This window comes from Erinaceus europaeus, chromosome 5 (genome assembly GCF_950295315.1).
Source record: "Erinaceus europaeus chromosome 5, mEriEur2.1, whole genome shotgun sequence".
Taxonomy (NCBI): domain Eukaryota; kingdom Metazoa; phylum Chordata; class Mammalia; order Eulipotyphla; family Erinaceidae; genus Erinaceus; species Erinaceus europaeus.
The window spans coordinates 3789132-3812533 of record NC_080166.1 but is presented as its reverse complement, the minus strand read 5'-3'; the positions used below and the strand labels follow the sequence as shown (position 1 = coordinate 3812533).

Below are 23402 nucleotides of genomic sequence, written 5' to 3'. Positions count from 1 at the left end.
GCACTGCTGTGTCATCCCACATGGTTCCAGGGTTTGAACCTGGGCTGAGCACAGACCGAGGCATGCATCCTACCCGGGGGAGACCGCTCTCCAACCTCAGTATTTGATAACTTTTATAGGCAACATATTGAAAAAAATCAATTTTTCAGGGCTTTTAGTTGTTTGGGGGTTTTCATCATTCCAGACAAACTTTTTCAGGTAGAGAGCTAGAGACAGAGAAAGAGATAAAGAGATAAATAGGTAGGCAGGTAGATAGATGAGAAAGAGAGAAAAGGAAGGAAGAAAGGAAGAAAGAAAGGAAGGAAGGAAGGAAGGAAGGAAGGAAGGAAGGAAGGAAGGAAGGGAAGGGAAGGAGGGAGAAACAGAGGGAGAGGGAAAGACACCATAACGGAGAAACTTCCTCCAGGACTTGAGCCCGGCTAGCACACATGACAAAGCAGATACATTGTCCAGCTGAGCTATGGCTGATCCCAAATTTAATATTCTTTAAAAGTCATCCATGGAAGAAAAAGTCACATACCCTTCTGTAGATACTCTGTGGTGAAACAGTAGATTCTGGATAGGATTTTGGCTTAGTTTGAACTCTTGCTAGTTTTGCATCAAACTAAATCAAGTTTAAAAAGAAAGTTTATTGAGAGCATTCTTATGAAACTATTAGAAATATATATATATTTTTCTACAAATGCAAAATTCACTATATTCTTCGGCACATAATGTATAATTAAAAAAATTTTTTTTTTTTTGCTATTTATTCCCTTTTGTTGCCCTTGTTGTTTTATTGTTGTAGCTATTATTGTTGTTGTTACTGATGTCCTTGTTGTTGGATAGGACAGAGAGAAATGGAGAGAGGAGAGGAAGACAGAGAGGGGAGAGATAGACACCTGCAGACCTGCTTCACCGCCTGTGAAGCGACTCCCCTGCAGGTGGGGAGCCGGGGCTTGAACCAGGATCCTTCCGCCGGTTCTTGTGCTTTGCACAATGTATAATATTTTTAAAATCAAAAATTTTAATGGGCTTTCTTTATTGATTGGATAGCCAGAGATCTAGAGGGAGGGGTGACAGAGAGGACACGAGGCACCTGCAGCCCTGCTTCACCACTCACAAAGCTTTTCCCCTGCAGGTGGGGCCTAGAATGTGTGATTTAAGTTTATCTCTGTAGTAGCAGAAGGTAGAAAAAGTCTTTTTGTGAGAAGAACAATGAACACCAATTAAGATGAACCCTGACTGCGTGTTTAAATTATCTGAAGAACTTTTTTTTTTTTTTTAATTCACCAAATAGCTAGGCACGGCCTCATGAAGTTCTGGGGTGAAGTCAGTATTTATTTATTTATTTATTTATTTAACCAGAGAACTGCTCAGCTCTGTTTTATGGTGGTGTGGAGGACTGAACGGAAGATTCTGGAGGCTCATGAATGAAAGTCTGTTTGCATAGCCATTATTCTATCTACCCCCACCCTCCCGCGCTCATTTTTTTTTTTTTAAAGGTATCAGGTGATTGTATCATGCGGGGTTAAAATTCTAGTTAACAAGGACTGAGAATATAATTAACTTTATAGATTAAAAAAAAGTCATTATGGGGGCCAGGTGGTGGCTTACCCAGCAGAGCACACACAAGCAAAGAACTAGACTCTGAGATATCTTAAGTCTTTTTAAAAATGTTAAACAATAGTTTTTTGTTTGTTTATTATGATATGCATCTTCCCATACATTAACTACAGAGAAATCTGTCTCATTTTATCCCAAATGAAAGGAGAAGTTTCACAAGGTTCTCACAGTTCATGCTGAGGAAAGAATAATGCTAAGCGCTAGGAACACGTTCCACAAGTCCTTCGAAGGTGACCGAGGTTCAGCTGTAAAATGCACATATTCCCTGGGGTATTTTCTCCCAGAGAAACAGCTGTGAAAATCAGAATCTTCTGCACAGTGAAGAGCTCCTCCTACAGGCCAAGTGCTGAAAGGAAGCTAGCTAGATGACGTCTGAGCACTGCATGTGGTAAGCCTGAGGAGAATAAAGCTCTCTAAAAGAACAGTTTTTACTCCTGAAAGCTATACACCATAATTAAACAAACAAACAAACAAACAACCTCAAAGTATGGCCTATACTAAGGGAATGCACCCTCAAATTCAGCAGAAACTTAATACCTACCTCTAACTGTAGTCTGATGATTTCATTTTGTTTTTCCTTTTCTTGAGTTCTTAACTTTGCATTCAATTCTGAAATTTCCACCTCCTTTTTTTCTAACAGTTCTTTATGCTTTTCTTCATTTAATTCAACTGAATGAAACAAAAAATGAACAATTCATCCTAACATTTCAAAAATATTGCAAATTATTTCATTTTTATAAGTAGAAAATACATATTTGATGAAGTTTAAGTTAGATTTTTCCCCATTTATTGCTGATGCTTTTTGTTTTATTCAGAGAAGTTGTGTGATTTCGCAGGGAATAACATCTTCTATGCTTTTTTCTTTAATTTTTTTTTGTTATCTTTATTTATTGGATAGAGACAGTCAGAAATCGAGAGGGAGGGGGAGGGAATAAAAAGGGAGAGATATAGAGAAATTTCCCTGCAGGTGAGGACCGGGGGCTTGAACCCAGGTCCTTGTGCACTGTAGCATGGGTGTTCAACCAGGTGTGCCGCTACCCGGCCCCTCTTCTATGCTTTTTTTTTTTCTAGCGGTTTTATAGACATAAGGATATATTTACAGCTCACATTTATTTTAAGTTAATTTTTGCATGTTGTGTGCCTAAAAAGTTTTCTGCATCTTAATGAAACCATTTAAATTTCAATATAAGTTGATGAGATTTGCTCTACTGAAGAAAATTTCACGAGTAAAATTATATTCAAATACGCTGAATGTAAACATCATTTATTTATTTATTTACTTATTTGCCTCAGGGTTATTGCTGGGGCTCGGTGCCAGTACTATGAATCCATCACTTCTGAGGGCATCCCACCCTGCCACCCCCAATTTTACATGATAGGAAAGAGGGGGAGGGAGATATAGAGAGAGACAGACAGACAGACAGACAGACAGAGACATCTGCAAACCTACTTTACCATGCAAATGTCTCCACTGCAGGTGGGGAGTGGGGGCTCCATCCCGGTCCTTGAACTTAGTACTATGTACTCTTAACTGGGTACACCACTACCCGGCCCCTAAACATCAAAGTTTTAAATTATACACTTTCTATTGTTTTATGAGGGCATTAAATGTTTCATCCTAATAGCATCAGGTTCAAATACCATGAGTCTAATTTAGAAATGCTATAATTAAAAAAAAATATTTATAAAAAGGAAACATTGACAAAAACCATAGGATAAGAGGGGTACAACTCCAGACAATTCCCACCACTAGAACTCTGCATCCCTTCCCCTCCCCTGATAGCTTTCCTATTCTTTATCCCTCTGGGAGTATGGACCCAGGGTCATTGTGGGATGCAGAAGGTGGAACGTCTGGCTTCTGTAATTGCTTCCCCGCTGAACATGGCATTGACAGGTGGATCCATACTCCCAGCCTGTCTCTCTCTTTCCCTAGTGGGGTGGGGTTCTGGGGAATTGGGGCTCTAGGATACATTGGTGGGGTTGTCTGCCCAGGGAAGTCCCATTGGCATCATGGTTGCATCTGGAACCTGGTGGCTGAAAAAGAGTTAAAATAAAAAACCAAACAAATTGTTGACTAATCATGAACCTAAAGGCATAACAAAAAGAAAGTCCTTAAACCTAAACCCAAAAGCACCAACACAACGTTTACTCCAGAACGCATGCTCCGCGGCTCACTGAATAGCTCACACAGTTGTGCTTTTTCTGTCATGAGCATGACTCAGGCTCAAGACTAGGCTCCATTGCTTTGGGGCTGTGGTGACTTGCTCTCTGTCTCTGCCTCTCTCTGTCTGAAAAAGACAGTCTGCAATGGAGAAGCTCCAGTTATCACCAAAAACCTTTTTTTAAAAAAAAATATTTATTTAGTTACACTCTTTAAAAATTTCTTTATTGGGGAATTAATGTTTTACATTCAACAGTAAATACAATAGTTTGTACATGCATAACACTTCCCAGTTTTCCATATAACAATACAACCCCCACTAGGTCCTCTGTCATCCTTCTTGGACCTGTATTCTCCCCACACACACCCCCCCCAATCTTTTACTTTGGTGTAATATGCCAATTCCAGTTCAGGTTCTGATCTTGTTTTTCAACTTCTGCCTGAGAGTGGGATCATCCCATATTCATCCTTCTGTTTCTGACTTATTTCACTTAACCTGAATTTTTCAAGGTCCATCCAAGATCGGCTGAAAACGGTGAAGTCACCATTTTTTACAGCTGAGTAGTATTCCATTGTGTATATATACCACAACTTGCTCAGCCACTCATCTGTTGTTGGACACCTGGGTTGCTTCTAGGTTTTGGCTATTACAAATTGTGCTGCCAAGAACATATGTGTACACAGATCTTTTTGGATGGGTGTGTTGGGTTCCTTAGGATCTATCCCCAGGAGAGGGATTGCAGGGTCATAGGGTAGGTCCATTTCTAGCCTTCTGAGAGTTCTCCAGACTGTTCTCCACTGGGGTTGGACCAATTGACATTTCCACCAGCAGTGCAGGAGGGTTCCTTTGACCCCACACCCTCTCCAGCATTTGCTGCTGTCACCTTTTCTGATGTATGACATTCTCATAGGAGTAAAGTGGTATCTCGTTGTTGTCTTTATTTGCTTTTCTCTGACAGTCAGAGACTTGGAGCATTTTCTCATGTGTTTCTCGGCCTTTTGGATCTCTTCTGTGGTGAACACTCTGTCCATGTCTCCCCCCATGTTTGGATGCGGTTATTTGTTGTCTTGTTGTTAGTTATTCCCTTTTGTCGCCCTTGTTGTTTTATTATTGTAGTTATTACTGTTGTCATTGTTGTTGGATAGGACAGAGAGAAATGGAGAGAGGAGGGGAAGATAGAGTGGGGGAGAGAAAGACAGACACCTACAGACCTGCTTCACCACCTGTGAAGCGACTCCCCTGCAGGTGGGGAGCCGGGGGCTCGAACCGGGATCCTTACACCGGTCCTTGCGCTTTGTGCCACGTGCGCTTAACCCACTGCGCCACCACCCAGCTCCCGAAAACCTTTTTTTAAACGTTATTACTAAAATCTATATACATAAGTTGTTTTATGATGTCACCGTTAAGTGAATTAGAGAAACTCACCTTTCCTCTGCATATCCTGACAAAGTTTTTTAATTTCTCTTTCATGTCCCTCCTCTTTGATTTTCATTTCATTCATAAGCCTGGCAATATTATTCTTATATTCCTAAAAATTGAAATACACATTCACTCTCCAATGTTAAGTATGCATACAAGAACTTTGATTAAATAGAAAGGTGAAAATTTCAGTTTACATTGACTTTGGTATGCAAATGTGTGTGAAAGGAGAGACATGCTCATCATTTGAATAAGCACGTTGAGAGGGACCAATTTCCGGTCAAAGAAGATGGAGACTAATTAGAGACACCCCCCTTTTTTTAATCTTTGCTTTCTAAATACTTATGGGCAATGCTTAGCGTGGCACACAGGCTCAAAATATTTATTATAGTTGTACAAATAAATGTCACTAAAATATCTCTAGCAAAAGCCCAAAACTACATTTTAGAGACAGAGGACACTGTTGGAGAACCAGCAAGTTTCTGCTCATATGGGACGAGTCCCTTTGGATGTGAGCGGAACGGCTGAACATCGTATAAACATCCTTAGTTCCCAGAAAAACATTAAGTGCTCCCCATGCTATGGGTTACTGTTATGACAGGAGGCTGGAAGAGGACATACTCGCAACATCTTCTACAACTGCCTGAGACTGGCCTCGCAGGTGGTGGAGTAAGCACAGAACTGACTCATTACGGCAGCTGGGAGAGCAGCGGGGAGACAGATGATGGAAACAGTTACTCAAAGATGATTCTTACTACTTCCCTAGGGATACAGCTCCTCCATAAAGGAACCACTGGAGGGTCTGAGATCTAGACAGGAGCAAAAGAAACCAGGAAGGGTAAAAATGAAGTAGGATAGTAAGAGACAGGAAAGGCAGGAAATCAGGAGACGTCTCTGTAAACAGTAAGAGGTAAAAGCTGTGGGGCTCAGGCTTTACTCACCATTGTATCCCCAACTCTTGATGTTCATCTCTTGGGACCAGGCGGTGGTGCACCTGGTAAAGCACACAGACTACAGTGCACAAGGACCCAGGTTCAAACCCCTGGCCCCCACCTGCAAGGGGAAAGCTTCCCGAGTGGTGAACTAAAAATTCTACGTGTGTGTGTGTGTGTGTGTGTGTGTGTGTGTGTGTGTGTAACTTGGAGCATTGTTCTAACAGAGAGTTCATAGTTTTTACTTTACTGAATTTAGGCGCTAACAGGTAGGTCAAGATCTACTGGCTTTGATGGCTCTGATTATGAAGACACAGTCTTCCAGATTTCATTAGTTCAAGGGAATAATCAGTTAAGATTACGCTCTAAAGTAAGAACTGTACTGTACTAAGAATTAAAATGTGAGGAAAATAGTTACATTTGTTTTATAGTGGAAAGAAAATACTGCAAGTGATATGTTAGAGTACTGACTCTAAAAAAAAACCAGGGGTGTCAAAACTTACATTTCTTTTATAATATTCAATTATTAAGCATTCGGACATTCACATATACAATACAGATTTGGCTGGTTTCTATAAATAAAAACTACTATTTTTTTCTAATTTGAGAAAGCAAATCTTCACTAGGTATTTTTTTTTTAATATTTATTTATTTATTCCCTTTTGTTGCCCTTGTTGTTTTATTGTTGCAGTTATTATTGTTGTTGTCGTTGTTGGATAGGACAGAGAGAAATGGAGAGAGGAGGGGAAGACAGAGAGGAGGAGAGAAAGACAGACACCTGCAGACCTGCTTCACCGCCTGTGAAGCGACTCCCCTGCAGGTGGGGAGCCGGGGTTCGAACCAGGATCGTTATGCTGGTCCTTGTGCTTTGTGCCACCTGCGCTTAACCCGCTGCACTACAGCCCGACTCCCTTCACTAGGTATTTGAATGAATGCAAAGTTTCATAAACTCACCAGCTCATGAGATTTTAACTTTTCTTTCATGATATCAGCATTTCTTTTTAGTTGCTCATTTTCACCTGAGGAAAGGTCATAAAAACATTTTATTATAAATATGCTTAACATTTTAAGTGTCCATTCAAATATGCATTAAGTATTTGCATACCGGGTCTACTTGATATCAGACACTTTACATTATAGTAGGAACATTTAAAGGAAAAAAAGAATGGTGGATTCTCACAGGACGTACAGCCTAGGTAGGGGGATGGATCAGCAGCTATGCTGTGCTGTGCTAAGTGCCTTGCTGATGCAGTTTGTCTACAATACCGTGGGTACCCCTGGAAAAGCCCAAATCACTCTGAGGTCAGAAAAGAATTTCCCGCTTGAGTTGAGATCTAAGTGCTCAGAGGAGCACTTTATTATTTATTTATTCACTTATTTAATTTATTGTAAAAGGAGACGTTAACAAAACTGTAGGATAAGAGGGGTACAAGTCCACATAGTTCCCACCACCAGAACTCCATATCCCATCCCCTCCCCTGATAGCTTTCCTATTCTTTATCCCTCTGGGAGCATGGACCCAGGGTCACTGTGGGGAGCAGAAGGTGGGAGTCTGGCTTCTGTCATTGCTTCCCCACTGAGCATGTTTGTTGGCAGGTCGATCCACACTCCCAGCCTGTATCTCTCTCAGTCGATCCTCACTCCCAGCACTACTCCTCCCTCCTCCACCTTAGTGTTCTTCAAAAGCTGCTGGTTTTGCTTACAGGTGGTTTACAGATATATTATATAATAATAATAATTATTATTATTATTTTCCCTTATTGGGGGATTGATGTTTTACATTTGACAGTGATTACAGTAGTTTGTACATGCATAACATTTCTCAGTTTTCCACATAACAATACAACCCCCACTAGATCCTCTGTCATCCTTTTCCAGGACCTGTACTCTATTTTTTTCTAATTTAATTTTTTTTTTACTGATAGATATCTTTTCCTCTAGGATAGACACCCTCTCACCTTCCACACTGCCAGAAAATATTCTTTAATCAATAATTTTATTTCACCATCCCGAAGTCTTTGATACTTTACAACCTATAAAATGAAATTTAAAACCATTCTCATAGAACGTGCCAACTTCCTATTAGGAGCAGCCTGACCCACTCAGCACTCCCTCCTCACCGTTCACATCCCAACAGAACTGTGCTTGGATGGCAGCTTTATCAAGCGCATTGCCCACATTCAAGCCTCAGTATCACACAGTGAATGTGAGCATTATGTTCACTCGTGCCCATAAACTAGGGCAAAATATACACCTGGAAGCAGAAGTACACAAGAGTCTGCAGTGAGGACCCCCAACATTTCATCAGCACTACTCCAGCCTTTAGGTCCATGATTGCTCAACAATTTGCTTGGCTTTGTATCTTAACTCTCTTTTCAGCCACCAGGTTCCAGATGCCAGCAGGATGCCAATCAGGCTTCCCTGGACAGACAACCCCACCAATGTGTCCTGGAGCTCTGTTTCCCCAGAACCCCACCCCACTAGAGAAAGAGAGAGACAGGCTGGGAGTATGGATCCACCTGTCAACGCCCACGTTCAGCGGAGAAGCAATGACAGAAGCCAGACCTTCCACCTTCTGCATCCCACAGTGACCCTGGGTCCATGCTCCCAGAGGGATAAAGAATAGGAAAGCTGTCAGGGGAGGGGACGGGATACGGAGATCTGGTGGTGGGAATTGTCTGGAGTTGTACCCCTCTTATCCTAGGGTTTTGCCAGTGTTTCCTTTTTATAAATGAAAAAAAAAAAAAAAAGAAAAAAAACCATGCTCTCTGATACTGTGGTTGAGATAATGAAGCGCAAACGCTGGGGGACGGAAGAAACAAGTTTCTCTCGAGAAGCAGAGCAAATGGTTTCCGGAGGGGGGCCCATTTGTAACTACTCCATGGCCTAGACAAATGGGTAAACTGGTTCCTGATTACTAAACCATTTGTTCTACTGTATATCTTACTGCCTTTCAGCCACCAAGTTGCAGATGCTTCCATGACGCCATCCTGACTTCCCTGGGCAGACGACCTCACCAATGTGTTGGAGCCTCCCCTCCCCAGAGCCCTTCCCCACTAGGGAAAGACAGAAACAGGCTGGGGATGTGGATCCACCTGCCAACACCCATGTCCAGCAGAGAAGCAATTATGGAAGCCAGACCTCCTGCTTTCTGCTCCCCATAAAGATCTTTGGTCCATCCTCCCAGAGGGATAAAGAATAAGGAAGTTTCCAGTCGAGGGGATGGAACACGGAACTTTGGGGTGGGAACTGTATGGAATTATACCACTATTATCTTACAATCTTGTTAATCATTCCTCCCCCCCTTTTCTTTACTGGGGAATTAATGTTTTACATTCAACAGTAAATACAATAGTTTGTACATGCATAACATGTCCCAGTTTTCCATATAACAATACAATGGCGTAATATTCCATTTTAAAGGGTGTTTAAACACACTATGTTTGGTAGATTTTACTTGAGGTTTCAACTCACCTTTCAGATTATGATGACACCCAATAGTCTGTTGTAGTCCTTTTATCATATTATGAAGCGTAGCACACTCTAAGACATAAAAGATAAACAGATTTGAAGATGGTCTGTACTCATTTTGGGATTAATTCTGAACTGAACTACTTACCATATTTAATTGATAATTATGAGATATTAAAATGATAGTTTTGTAAACATATTGGGAAGTTCTCAGAGCAGTTATTCTTTGGGATGCAGATTATGTTATATTAAAAATTCAGGCTCAGAGCAGAACCTCAGTCTTTTTTTTTAACTTTTATTTATAAAAAGGATACACTGACAAAATCATAGGATAGGAGGGGTACAACTCCACTCAATTCTCATCACCAGAACTCCGTATCCCATCCCCTCCCCTGATAGCTTTCCTATTTTTTTTTAACCCTCTGGGAGTATGGACCCAGGGGTGCAGAAGGTGGAAGGTCTGGTTTCTGTAATTGCTTCTCCACTGAACATGGGCGTTGGCAGGTTGATCCATACTCCCAGCCTCTCTCTCTTTTACCCTAATGGGGTGAGGCTCTGGGAAAGTGGGACTCCAGGACACATTGGAGGGAAGTCTGGTTGGCATCATGGTAGCATCTGGGACCTGGTGGCTGAAAAAGAGTTAACATATAAAGCCAAAAAAATTGTTGACCAATGAACCTAAAGGCTGGAATATTGCAGGTGAAGATTTGGGGTCTCCATTTTGAAGATAGCTAGTAGGCCTATTTTAGTTATATTCCAAAGGGCCCATAACTATACTAGTTTTTTCCTGAGCCTGACATCTGATATGCAGGTGGACCCAAGTCTAGGAAAATGATGTCATGGCTGGAAAAAGGGCCAGAAAGCTGGATCAGAGAAGAGTAGCTCCCAAATATGGGAAAGGGGTATAAATATTGTTGACCGACCATCGATTTGATCTGGGGCCCATATTCAGCGTAGGAGCCTATGTGACCTCTGCATCCCTGTAGATCTGAGCTCACATTCTGTGGTCATGAGTAGGAACGTTCTAAGCTGTCCCCATTTCAGGACCCATCTTCCTCAGGTGGTAGATAGAGTATGTTATCCATCTTCCCTTTGGAGGATGGCACATTCTCTACCATTGTTGATCCACATTGAGGGCAAGGTCCTATGGGGGCCCACGGAGGGGCCCACTGTGCTCAGAGCCTCATTCTCCGAGGAAAGCCTTTATGTCCACTGCCTAGTGAGCATGGATTTCGTAAGAGGATGCATAAGAGGATGTGATGCTTGTTTCCCTCATCTCGCTTCTTCCAGCTCTCCTTTGGCTTTTGAAACTGCCTCAGTTTTTTGTTGTTGTTTTTTAAAAATTTTAAAAAATATTTTATTTTATTTATTCCCTTTTGTTGCCCTTGTTGTTTTATTGTTGTCATTGTTGGATAGGACAGAGAGAAACAGAGAGAGGAGGGGAAGACAGAGAGGAGGAAAGAAAGACAGACACCTGCAGACCTGCTTCACCGCCTGTGAAGGGACTCCCCTGCAGGTGGGGAGCCGGGGTTTGAACCAGGATCCTTATGCCCGTCCTTGTGCTTTGCGCCACCTGCGCTTAACTCGCTGCGCTACAGCCCGACTCCCCACTGCCTCAGTTTTAAGTACAAATATCCTTACTTCCCTTGCAATGTAGAGACTTCAGTTTCTTTGTAATTTTCACCATGCAAGTCATTGTTAAAAACTGGTTATTTCCAGGGCCAGATGGTGGTACACTCAGGAGGGCACACTCATTACCAAGCTCACACATTGCCGGGTTCAACCTCTCAGTCCCCACTGGGGAGGAAATGTTCCACACAGTAAAGCAGGGCTTCCCATGTCTCTCTCTCATCCTTTCTATCTCTGCCTCCTCTCAATTTCTCTATCGCAAACAAAGAAGAAAGAAGAAAACGGCCATCAGGAACAGCCAGAGAGCCCCAGTGATAACCTTGATGGCAATGTAAAGAAAAATCGATTCTTTCCTTTGTTGACTTGTCTGTAATGCTTGTCCTCTTAAGTGGCCAGGAAACTGGAAGCTGAAAAAGTAGGTAACAATTTTCCTTCTTTACTTTCTAGTCATGACATTGTTTCCCCCTCCAGGGTTATTGCTGGGGCTTGGTGCCTATACCATGAATCCACTTCTCCTGGAGGCTATTTTTTCCCTTTTATGTTGCTATTGCTGTTGTTGTTATTGTTGCTTGTCATTGTTGCTGGCTAGGACAGAGAGAAATGGAGAGAGGAGGGGAAGACAGAGAGGGAGAGAGAAAGATAAACACCTGCAGACCTGCTTCACCGCCTGTGAAGCGACTCCCCTGCAGGTGGGGAGCCAGGGGCTGGAACCGGGATCCTTACGCCGGTCCTGGTGCTTTGTGCCACGTGTGCTTAACCTGCTGCGCCACCGCCCGACCTCCTTTTCCTTAACTTTCTAATAAATGTTATCTATATCTTGCATTTGGAAAATTTTATTCCAGTTTTACATGGAAGAACCTAGTTCTCAGTGAGCTGGTAACAATATAACTGAAAAATTAAGAAGGGCATCTGCCTTTACTTTATAGAGACATGAATCTAGTTATCTGAGAACTTTGGTAGTTGTAATTAGCCTAATAACTGGTAAATAAAAAAAAAGAAAGAAAAAAGAAAAGAAAAAGCAAGTGTGTGTACAGAATGTTTTAAAGTTGCATATTTTTAAAACCTGAACCCAAGGTGGCACTCTCAACACATTTGTGTAAATTAAAAGCTGTTTGTAATGGGGATTATCTTAACAGGGAATTCTTCATACTATAGAACACCATTATTTTAGAATGATTCCCTTGACAAGCCGTCACCAACATTATCGTCCTGTTGGACTTTACAATGCAATTTTATGAATACTATCGTTTCAACTCTTACAACCAGACTTCAGAACATTAAAGTATCACATAACTTAGTAACTCTCTACCTATCCTGAGCTCTGATTGTAGGCTGACTATTAACTAGTAATTGGGTGCTGCACTTATTTCATAAAGTGTTTGGAAATATTAAATGCAACTATGTGTGAAAAGAATTTTTTTTTTTACTATGTCTGGTCTTGAATGCTAGGAGTAATACTATTTCAAATGACAAAGTTCTTTATCTGGCGTCAAGTGTGGGCAACAAAATACTGAGGTGCCATTCTTAGCTGTTTATTGCAGATAGCTGATACATGATTTTCTCTTTTCTGGAAGTTGTAATTCTCATTTGGCCTTTCATTTACTTCTGTTGTGTATTTGTATTATCTAGCAAAAAAAGGCAATTCGATTTAGAGTAAGAAGAATCAATCTTTTGAGTGATTTTCAAATAGTAAGTGCACATGACATATAAGCAGAGTAAACAGCCAGTATTTCTGCCCATTCCCTCCTTCCAAAGGGAGTGTTTCCAGGGAGCTTTGCCTCTGTCTAGAGGTTTACAAGCATAAAGTAGAATTGGAGTGTCTACGTATACAGAGACATATTCTTATAAAAATTACAATGTGCTATTTTATGCATTGTTGTTTTCACTTCCTACATCCTGGAGAATATTAGCCAACCTGTAAAGTGATTTTTTTTTTCATGTCAAGTGATTTTATTCTAACTTTTACCAGTGTACATCACATTTATCTAATAAAGCTCAACTGGCACTTGAAAAGAATTTTTCACTCTAGAAACAATAACTGATTAAACAAAATCCCTGCGTCTTCCTCTAGTCTAGTGGTACCAGCCTTCCTGCAGTGCTATTCAGTACATTTCACTCCAGTGAAGAAAGTCGCCACTCGGTCACAGAGTGAATGAGGCCTTCAGGTGTATCTCTCAGGGCAATCATTTACATAAGTCATCTGAAATACTTATAAGAGATTTGTCTCTTCTCCTCCGCCCCGCCCCATTTGTTTATTTTTCCACAATTGATTTTTGTTATTATGAATTTGCATACAGTCATTATATACTTCCGGTTATAAGCCAGTACTGTTGACTTCCTTGCTTCAGATAGTTTCAGCCTTGGCTGCGGAGAGCTTACAATTGACTTCTCTGTATAGGACATTCCCCCCCAACTTGTTTTGGAAGAGCAACAAAGTTCAGAGGCCACTCAGTTGTTAACTGCTTTCTTTCTCTCTGGAGCTACAACGTGATTTTGGCTCATCTCATGTATTTTCCTGTCTCAACTCAAAATCAGCCACTTCTTAAAGGTACCATGGTTCCTTTTGTTGTAAAGTGGTATTACAAAACCAAACCAAAAAGAGTCCTTATCTTTACCGCGGTTTAATAGATTATAGACTCTCTCAGCTGACACAGAGTAGAATTCTAAGTCTAAGTGCTAAAGTCCTAGCACTTTAGTCCCTGGGCCTGGGAGAGGGGAGCCTGGGGTGGAAGGGACTGGAGCCTTCTTTGGGGAATCCTTTCTGGTTTGCAGAAAACACCATGATGGGTGTCACCCTCAGCAAGTCGGCGCATTGTGACTGCCAGTATTAGGGATTGGAGGGGTACCTTAGGCATGGCAACTTCTGGGGCAACTGGGCTCTGCCAGGGTCAGTATCACGACTGGAGATGTGCGCACAGGCACACCTGGCGATGGCAGAGTGTCAGCAGGAACTTTTTTTTTTGTCTCCAGGGTTATCGCTAGGGCTCGGTGCCTGCACTACTAATCCACTGCTCCTGGAGGCCATTTTTTTTCCCTTTTGTTGCCCTTGTTGTTGTTATTATTGTTGTTACTGCTATCATTGTTGTTGGATAGGACAGAGAAAAATGGAGAGAGGAGGGGGAAAACAGAGAGGGGGAGGGAAAGATAGACACCTGCAGACCTGCTTTACTGCCTGTGAAGCGACCCCCTACAGGTGGGAAACCGGGACCCTTGAGCCGGTCCTTATGCTTGGAGCCCCCAGCAGTAACTTTTTGGAGAACAGGGAATGTTGCAGCACAAAGGAGACCAGATGCCAAGCACGGGCCAGTCAGAAATACAGCGGTCCTGTCTCTGGGTACTGGCAGGCCCTCCTGCAGGAAGGCAGAGTGGCGAGTGCACCTTCCTGCTAGTCATCCACACTTCACTTCTCAGAAATGCTAAGGCTGTACAATTTCCCCCCGGGTTTCTGCATATTAGAGGAAACTCAGTATCTCTTAGTTCTTGCATTCTTCTGCCACAAAGAAGTAGTTCTAAGGGAAACCGACCACAAACAAGTCCTTGGGTGTCACACACACACAGCTGAAACGTGTTTGTTTGGGCTTGGTCTTAGAGCACTGTGGCTCAGTGATGCCATGCTTCTGAAAGGCCGTGTCCTGTCCAGAGAGATGCTTAGGTTCCCGAGCTCCCATTAGGGCTGCAGCTGGGAGCACGGCTCCAAAACCCGCTTCCTCAACCCCACCGCCAATGTTTTCTTCTTCCTTTTTTTCTTTTTAAAGGTTTAGTTATTATTATTACTACTATTATTATTTTGTGAGCATAAAAGACAGAGTGGAGAAGAGAGTGACTAGAGAGTGTCTACTGAGCGACCTCTTCAGCTGTGAAAAGTAAGAATTTAGCTTTTTTTTTTTTTTTTTTTTTTTTTTTTTAGTGACTTTGATGGCCCGGAGAGAGAGTCTTGGATCTGCCATTTCTTAGCTGAGTGGCCTGAGATGGATGATTTCACATCTTTCATCCTGTGTTTTCTCATCACTGAGGTGGTGTAACGATCCCAATTCTGTCATTCAGGGATAGTGGTGTATTTCATCAAAGCAAAGAACTCCGAGAAGGCAGGGGAGGGAGGGGGCAGAAAAAGCACTGGAGTCCTGAAGTATGATGCTGGAAAAGCACCCAAGGTGAGGGAGTTGGGCGGTAGTGCAGCGGGTTAAGCGTAGGTGGCACAAAGCGCAAGGACCCGCTCAAGGATCCCAGTTTGAGCCCCTGGCTCCCCACCTGCAGGGGAGTCGCTTCACAGGTGGTGAACCAGGTCTGCAGGTGTCTGTCTTTCTCTCCCCCCTCTGTCTTCCCCTCCTCTCTCCATTTCTCTCTGTCCTGTCCAACAACAATGACATCAGTAACAATAATAACTACAACAGTAAAACAACAAGGGCAACAAAAAGGGAATAAATAAAGAAAATCAAAGCACCCAAGGTGAGAACTTGCACCTAGGAGTCAGCAGCTGTACTGTGAGCCGTTATTTCCCCACCTCTATTAAAATTGTAGTCAATGAAAGGACACAGTGGAACACTTAATTAGAACTCCTTCTATCTTAAACTAATAAAATAGTGTACTGCTGAGTTTCTTATTTATTTATTTATTTATTTATTTATTTATCTATTTACCAGAGCACTGCTCAGCTCTGGCTTATAGTGGTGTGGGGGATTGAACCTGGACTTTGGAGCCTCAGGCATGAGAGTCTGCTTGCATAACCATTATGCTATCTACCCCCACACTGCTGAGTTTCTAAAAGGACTCTGGGGAGAAGGGCAGGGAGGGGCTTCATGGGAGGGAGGCTTTGGGATCCTGGTGCATGTGGTGGAGGGCAACCTCCACTGGGGGTGCGAGTGTTTCACAGACACCTGTCCTGGGGGGATGGAAACTGTGCCCATGTGCCGACAACTGTCCTGGAAATGAATAATCCCCCAACCCTTAATATAGTGATAAAAATAAAATAAAACCTGGAAAAGTTCTACATTAATTGTAAGTGTTTTATAAAGGCATGATACCCCAAAAATACTCTCATTAGGGTAAGTATTTCTTCAGGTAGTAAAGTACTAACCTTCCTTAATCGAAACCTCCTTCGATTGCATTGCTTTTATTAAACAGTTAGTTTTTTCCAACTGAATATCCAGTATATTGTTCTTTCCAACAGTTTCCAATATTTTCTGTAATAAAATTAAACACACACATATGTATACATATATATGTTATAAATCAATGCTGCTGTTTTGCTATTTTTACCTCAACATAAGAATACTAACAAAAACACAAACTACTTAATATGTAAAAACATAACTATTAAGACTGGCATATGTTTTAAAATAAAGTAACTACCTATTTCCAATTTCAAAAGTAACATGGTGAGAAGTCAAAACAGATTATGACATCAGTAGGCATAAATGTGTTTTGTATTTCTATAAACAGAGCCGAGGGAAAGGAAACTCAAGAAATCAATGCACCAAAAAAAAAAATATATATATGTATATATATATTTTGAAATAGAAGCCAGGTGGTGGCACACCTAGTCCAGTGTGCACATTACCATGTGCCGGGACTCGAGTTCACTTCTCCCGTTACCACCTGCAGGGGAAGCCTCACCAGCAATATACCAGTGTGGCAGGTGTCTTTCTCTCTACCTCTATATTCTCCTCCTTCCCTCTCAGGTTCTCTGTCTCTATCAATAATTAAATAATAAATAAAAATGATTTATAAATACCTTGACATAAACCTAACAGTCGAGGTGAAAACCCGACACAATGAAAAACCTCTGACATCGTTAAAAGAAATAGAAGCTAGGGCCCAGCAGGCAGTAGTGCACCTGGTCAGGCACAGGTATTATTATGCACAAGGGCCCCGGGCTAGAGTCCCTGCTCCCCACCTGCAGGGGGAGCTGCATGAGCAGTGAAGCAGGCCTGCAGGTGTCTCTCTCTCTCTCTCCCCCTCTGCATCTCCCCTCCCCCTCTCAGTTTCTCTCTGTTCTATCAAGTAGAACAGAAAAGAAAAAAGAAAAAAAAAAGTCCACCGGAAGTAGTGGATTCATAGTGCCGGCACCAAGCCCCAGAGATAACCCTGGTGGCTAAATAAATGAATGAATGAATAAATAGGAGATACAAGAAAAAAACAAGCAAAAAGAAGGCACAAAGAAATGGGAGAACAGTCCATGAAAATTCTTTTATCATGGCATTACTTTACTGGGTAGAGGAAAAGCAGTGTATTGAAAAGGACTAAGAAAAGATGAGAAAACAGAGGTAGGTTCTACTCCACCACCCACTCTTACTTCATACATTCACTCTGCAAAGGTTTACTTCTCTTTTGATAGGACAGAGAGAAATTGAGTGGGAAGGGGAAGATAGAGAGGGAGAGAGACACCTACAGACTTGCTTCACTACTTGTGAAGTAACCCCCCTATAGGTAGAGAGCCGGGGGCTTGAACCGAGATCCTTGTGCTTTGTACCATGTGCTTTTATTTTTCTAGATTTTTATCTATTTATTAATGAGAAACACAGGAGAAGAAAGAGAAAGAACCAGACATCACTTTGGTACATGTGTTGCCGGGGATCGAACTCAGAACCTCATGCTCAAGAGGCCAACGTTTCATCCACTATGCCATCTCCCAGACCGCTGTAGTATGTGCTCTTCACCCAGTGTGCTACTGCCCGCCCCCACCCAACTGTAATTATTCTCCTATATGTTCTCAACAGCTCTCCTGGTTCTCTTGCCAGGCAGAGGAGAGGGAACCCTAAATATATGTGTAGGTTTGGCCTGTTGTGTAGTGTGTTCAGAGGAAAGGTGGACTTTAAATGCATCTACTTTTAGATAAAGGAGAAGGAAAGGGTTATTGATAGAATAGGACAAATGAAACAAAAAGTAAAGCTAGCTCCCGTGGTAAGAAACTAAAGCTGTATCTGCGTAAAGTCCTACTAGACCAGCCCTGAATCGATGGGCATCCTGAGCATCAGAGCTTGTGTTTTCCCCTTAACAAAAGTGTGCCCATCAACTACAGAAATGCCTTGTTGTATTTTACTAAAGGAGCTAAAAATCAGACATCTTTCAATACAGATTGAGAAAACGAGAAGAGGCCTAACAAAATACATTCCCATCTGTATCTTGCTCATTATTTCCTTCCCCACTCCTTTCATTGACAAGCCCCCTTCTACTCTCCCTTGCATAACTGTAACTGTTTGATACCATGACCTACCTTCTCAATCTGTGAGAAATCAGTTATAAGTTTGTCAAGATTCACATTGCTGGTCTTTTTCATGCATGCTTCACTGCTTTGATCCATACCTAGTGAAGAGTAGATGGTATGCAAGCAGGTGGACAGTTACACAGAGAGAATCACAATAGTGATAGACTCAGAATCCCAAAGCTTCTGTGGCTCTTTTAGAGAGGACCCACTTGAGTCCCAACATATTCATATATATATTGCTGTTGTCCTCACTGGGGCTTCACTTCTCTCACTCAACAATTTCATATGAAAAGGAAGGAGACAGAGAGACGGAGAGGCAGAGAGGGAGAGACCACACAGAGCCCAAGCTTCACCTAGGGCTACAGTCTCCTGTGTGGTGTACACGAGCTAGAACTTGGGTCATGCACGTGACAAAACAGACACCCTCTGAGCTTATACACTTCTCATATATAAAACACATATTAGATCTAATATATATATATATATCTTTCTCATTATATGATACATGAAATATTTAAAATATATCTAATATATATAATCTTTCTCATTAGTAAAGAAACAAATATATATATATATATGCACAGCTAATATATATATTTGTTTCTTTTTTTTAATAATTTATTTCTTTATTGGGGAATTAATGTTTTACATTCAACAGTAAATACAATAGTTTGTACATGCATAACATTCCCCAGATTCCCATTTAACAATACAACCCCCACTATGTCATTCATCATCTTTCATGGACCTGTATTCTCCCCACCCACCCTATATATTTGTTTCTTTACTAATGAGAAAGATTGCAGCACAGAGAGAAGCCAGGACATCACTCTGGCATAAGCAGGGTCAAGGACTAAACTCAGAACTATGTGTAGAGGCCCCACTCTACCACTGAGCTCCTCCAATGGGTTACACCTGTGAACAATAGTAACATACACTGTTCACTATCTACTAAAGGCTTTGCTATTCCTTTCCGTCCCAATCCCAGAGGATTATCTCTGTAAAAAAATTCTAAAAACTGCACAATGGTATGTACATGTGTAGAAATTATTTGTTTCTCTGTTATAGACAAATAATAATAATTTTATACCACTGCTCAATACTCATCTCCCTAGCATCAGCGTAGCAGGACTTAAAATAGGACCGTTAAATTTGATGCATAGTTATTAAGCCTGATTTTCAGTCTCCATATTGCTGTGGATTAAACTTTTTACTCCTCCATCTTTGTGCTGAAGACATGCCTCTCAAATGTTACTGTATTCCGGAATGGGATCTTAAGGATTTTCCTTTTTAAAATGAAATTAAAAAAATATTATCTTTATTTATTTGATAGAGTCAGCCAAAAATCAAGAGGAAGGGGGCTACAGAGAGGGGAAAAGATAAAGACACCCGTAGCATTACTTCACCATTTGTGAAGCTTTCCCCCTACAGGTGGGGACCAGGGGCTTGAACCTCTGTCCTAGCGCATTATAACATGTGCACTCAACCAGGTGCGCCGTCACCAGCCCCAGGATTTTTCTTCTTTCAGACAGTGAGGGTCAGAGAAAGGAGGAGACATAGCACTGCATCACCGTCACTGAAGCTTCTACTTTGCTGGTGCTCTCATGGGTAGCCTGGGGCTCAAACCCAGTTCCCTGCAAGCAAGATAAGCTGTGCACTCTATCAGGTGAGCCTTCTCCCTGCCCCATCATTCTTTAAAAAGAGATTTATCTGGGAGCCGTGTGGTGGCACATCAGGTTAAGCCCACATGGCAGAAAGCACACAGATGGGCATCAGGATCCTGGTTCGAGCCCCCGGCTCCCCACCTGCAGGGGAGTCACTTCACAGGCGGTGAAGCAGGTCTGCAGGTGTCTGTCTTTCTCTCCCCCTCTCTGCCTTCCCCTCCTCTCTCCATTTCTCTGTCCTATCTAACAACAATGACGACATCAATAACAACAGTAATAATAACAACAATAACAATGATAAAAAAGGGCAACAAAAGGGAAAAATGAAAAAAAACAAAAGATTTATCTTATTTATTTCATATGAGATATTCAGATTTGAGGGAGAGAGAGAGATAAGCTGGAACAGCTCTCCAGCACATGCAGCATTGGGAATGGAACATGCTCAGCACCCTCAGCCATACTTATTTTTTGATATAAATTAATTTTACTTCATTTTAAACTTTAATTTATATTGCTATTGCTACTATTACTACTATATTATTATTATTATTTTACCAGACACTACTCAGCTTTGGCTTATGGAGCCAGAGGATTGAATCTGGGACCTTGGAGCCTCAGGCATGAGAGTTTGTTTGCATAGCCATTATGCTATATTCCTGCCTGCAGCCAAAATTCCATCAATTAATTGATCTCCTTGGCTACTTTCGTACAATTATTTTAAAAATTATTTTTATCCATTAGAAAAGAGAGAAACAGAGAGTCAGGCGGTAGTACAGCAGGTTAAGTGCATGTGGAGCAAAGCACAGGGACCGGCATAAGGATCCTGGTTCGAGCCCCTGACTCCCCACCTGCAGGGGAGTCACTTCACAGGCGGTGAAGCAGGTCTGCAAGTGTCTGTCTTTCTCTCCCCCTCTCTGTCTTCCCCTCCTCTCTCCATTTCTCTCTGTTCTATCTAACATCGACAACATCAATAACAACAATAATAACTACAACAATAAAACAAGGGCAACAAAAGTAATTTAAAAAAAGGGAAAAAAATAAAAGAGAAATAGAGGGGGGAAGTAGACAGACAGACAGACAGACAGGAAGTAGACCTGCAGCACTGTATCACCCCTCCTGAAGCTTTATCCCTATCGGTGGGGGTTGGGGGGCTTGAACCTGGGGCTTTTCCCATAGTATCATCTGAATTCAACTTGGCTTGCCACCACCTGGCCTTGTACTGCTATTCTTTAATGCTTTTTAATATAAATTTATTTTACTTCATTTAAAACTTTATATTGTTATTATTATTTTAATAGAAAACAGAAAAATAGGACTTTGGATAATCTGAAGTAGTTAATGAAAAGTCTCCTGTCGTATGCTTTACATTGGTTTGTTCTAGCCCTCCCCCGTCAAGAGAATTGCATCAGTCCTGTTAATTTCGCGGGCCTGCTTGGCCCCGCCCGAAGGAACCCCGAGAGAGGGTTCCTGAGTCCGAGAATGGGAGAGTTCCTGAGTTCGAGAGTTTCAGGGTTACAGAGTAAGAGAGAGTTCCAGTGTGCCAGAGTTTCAGAGGGTTCCCGAGTACGAGAGTTCGAGAGTTCCTGAGTTCGAGAGTAAGGGAGAGGGTTCCTGAGTTCCAGAGTAAGAGAGAGAGTGCTTGTGCCGCCGCAAAGAGACAGCCGAGTTCTGTTTGGTGATTAGTTTGTCTTAGTTTGTGAATCGTTGTTCCTGAATAAAGAAATACAGCTTCCCTGCCCAGCCGTTGTCTCCGCGTCTCTGTTCACCACTGCGAAGCCAACCCGGCTGGCAAGAGCCGCCCGAATTTTAACAACAGTCTCCCTTCTAACTTTTTTAAATTTTAAATTTTTAATCTTTACTTATTTGATAGAGCCAGAAATTGAGAGGAAGGGGGAGACAGAGAAAGAAGAAGACACAGAGACCCTGCAGCCCTGCTTCACCACCTGTGAAGATTTCCCCCTGCAGGTGGGGACCAGGGGCTCAAACCCGGGTCCTTCTGCACTGTAACATGTGCGCTCAACCAGGTGCGCCACCACCCGGCCCCCAACTTTTTTTTTAAATATATCTTAATACTTTACATTTAAGAAGTTCTGTTCAGTTATGGTTCTGGTCAGCTCCATTCCTTAATCAGATTATGGCTTAAACCACTATGAACATTTCCAGCGGCTGTCACTGCTTACTATTCCTGCCCGACCATCCAGTTCATATCCAGATGTATTTGCTTATCGCTTCTCGGCCTTTTGGCTAAGCTCAAGTGCAGATGTATTTGCTTACTGACTTACTTCTACTTACTATATCTGTATTAATAGTTTGTCTCAAGATCATACGATTACGGTGTATAATTCCACATCACACTCACCCCCAAAGTTCTGTATCCCAACCCTCCCACCTCCCATAGAGAACCACCATAGTTACCACAAGTTTAATATATTTTTCTTGCTTCTATTTTGTTTGAATATATACGTTTATGTATTTTTTTGTCAAGTTCATGTGAAACCTTCTCTCTCCCAGTCAAGATATTTTCAGTGAGGGGCTGGGTAGTGGCACCTAGTTAAGTGCTCACATCACAGGGCACAAGGTCCCGGGTTCAAGCCCTCGGTCCCCACCTGCAGGGGGAAAGTTTCCCCAGTGGTGAAGCAGGGCTGCAGGTGTCTCTCCGTCTCTCTCCCTCGCTATCTCCCCCTTCCTCTTAATGTCTCTCTGTAATAATAAACAAACTTTTTTTAAAAGTAGTAATATTAAGGGCTGAGTGGTTGAGTGCATAGATTAAGATGCTCAAAGACCTGGGTTCGAGCCCCCGGCTCCCCCCCTGCAGGGGGAAAGCTTTGCAAACAGGGCTGCAGGTGTCTCTCTGTCTCCCACTCCACTCTCAATTTCTGGCTGTCTCTATCCAATGAATAAACAGCAAAAAAAAAAAAATTTTTTTTTAAATGTAATTATTTAAAAAAAAGATGTTTTTAGTGGCGAGGGTGCTGCTGGCAGGCAAAAAGCACGTGACCAGTTGGAGCCCCGAGGCTTCCAGGTCCGCCCTCCCCAAGCCCCGGCCACCCCCAAGAGGAAGAGATGCAGCAGCACGGCCAGGGCGACCTCTGACCTCCGTGACCTGTGACCTCTCCCAACCTCCCCTCCCCCCCAGGAGAGAGCCACCCTCGGGTCCGCCTTCCCAGCCTCCCGGTCTCCCAGGGCCAGGTGGGCACCTCCTCGTGGCCCTCTGAGAACCTTCCGCTCCTGGAGCCCGACTTCCGGTGTTGGAGCCTGACTTCCGGTCCTGGAGCCCGACTTCCGGTCCCTGTCACCCTCCTCCTAGGGTCCTGGG

At 42.4% G+C, this 23402-nt stretch overlaps 1 protein-coding gene across 1 annotated transcript in view; it reads right to left on the bottom strand.

Annotated features, from left to right (window-relative positions):
• The window catches only part of CCDC152 (coiled-coil domain containing 152), a 24822-nt gene extending 1420 nt beyond the window's left edge, over positions 1 to 23402 (bottom strand). Inside the window, exons 1-8 of the mRNA XM_016185794.2 lie at positions 23306 to 23402; positions 18432 to 18520; positions 16293 to 16398; positions 9593 to 9661; positions 7073 to 7137; positions 5193 to 5295; positions 2147 to 2274; positions 521 to 604 (exon numbers count right to left, since the gene is read on the bottom strand). Coding sequence (XP_016041280.1) covers positions 521 to 604; positions 2147 to 2274; positions 5193 to 5295; positions 7073 to 7137; positions 9593 to 9661; positions 16293 to 16398; positions 18432 to 18518 — 642 coding nt within the window. The 5' untranslated portion in view covers positions 18519 to 18520; positions 23306 to 23402. The remainder of the gene's footprint in view (positions 1 to 520; positions 605 to 2146; positions 2275 to 5192; positions 5296 to 7072; positions 7138 to 9592; positions 9662 to 16292; positions 16399 to 18431; positions 18521 to 23305) is intronic.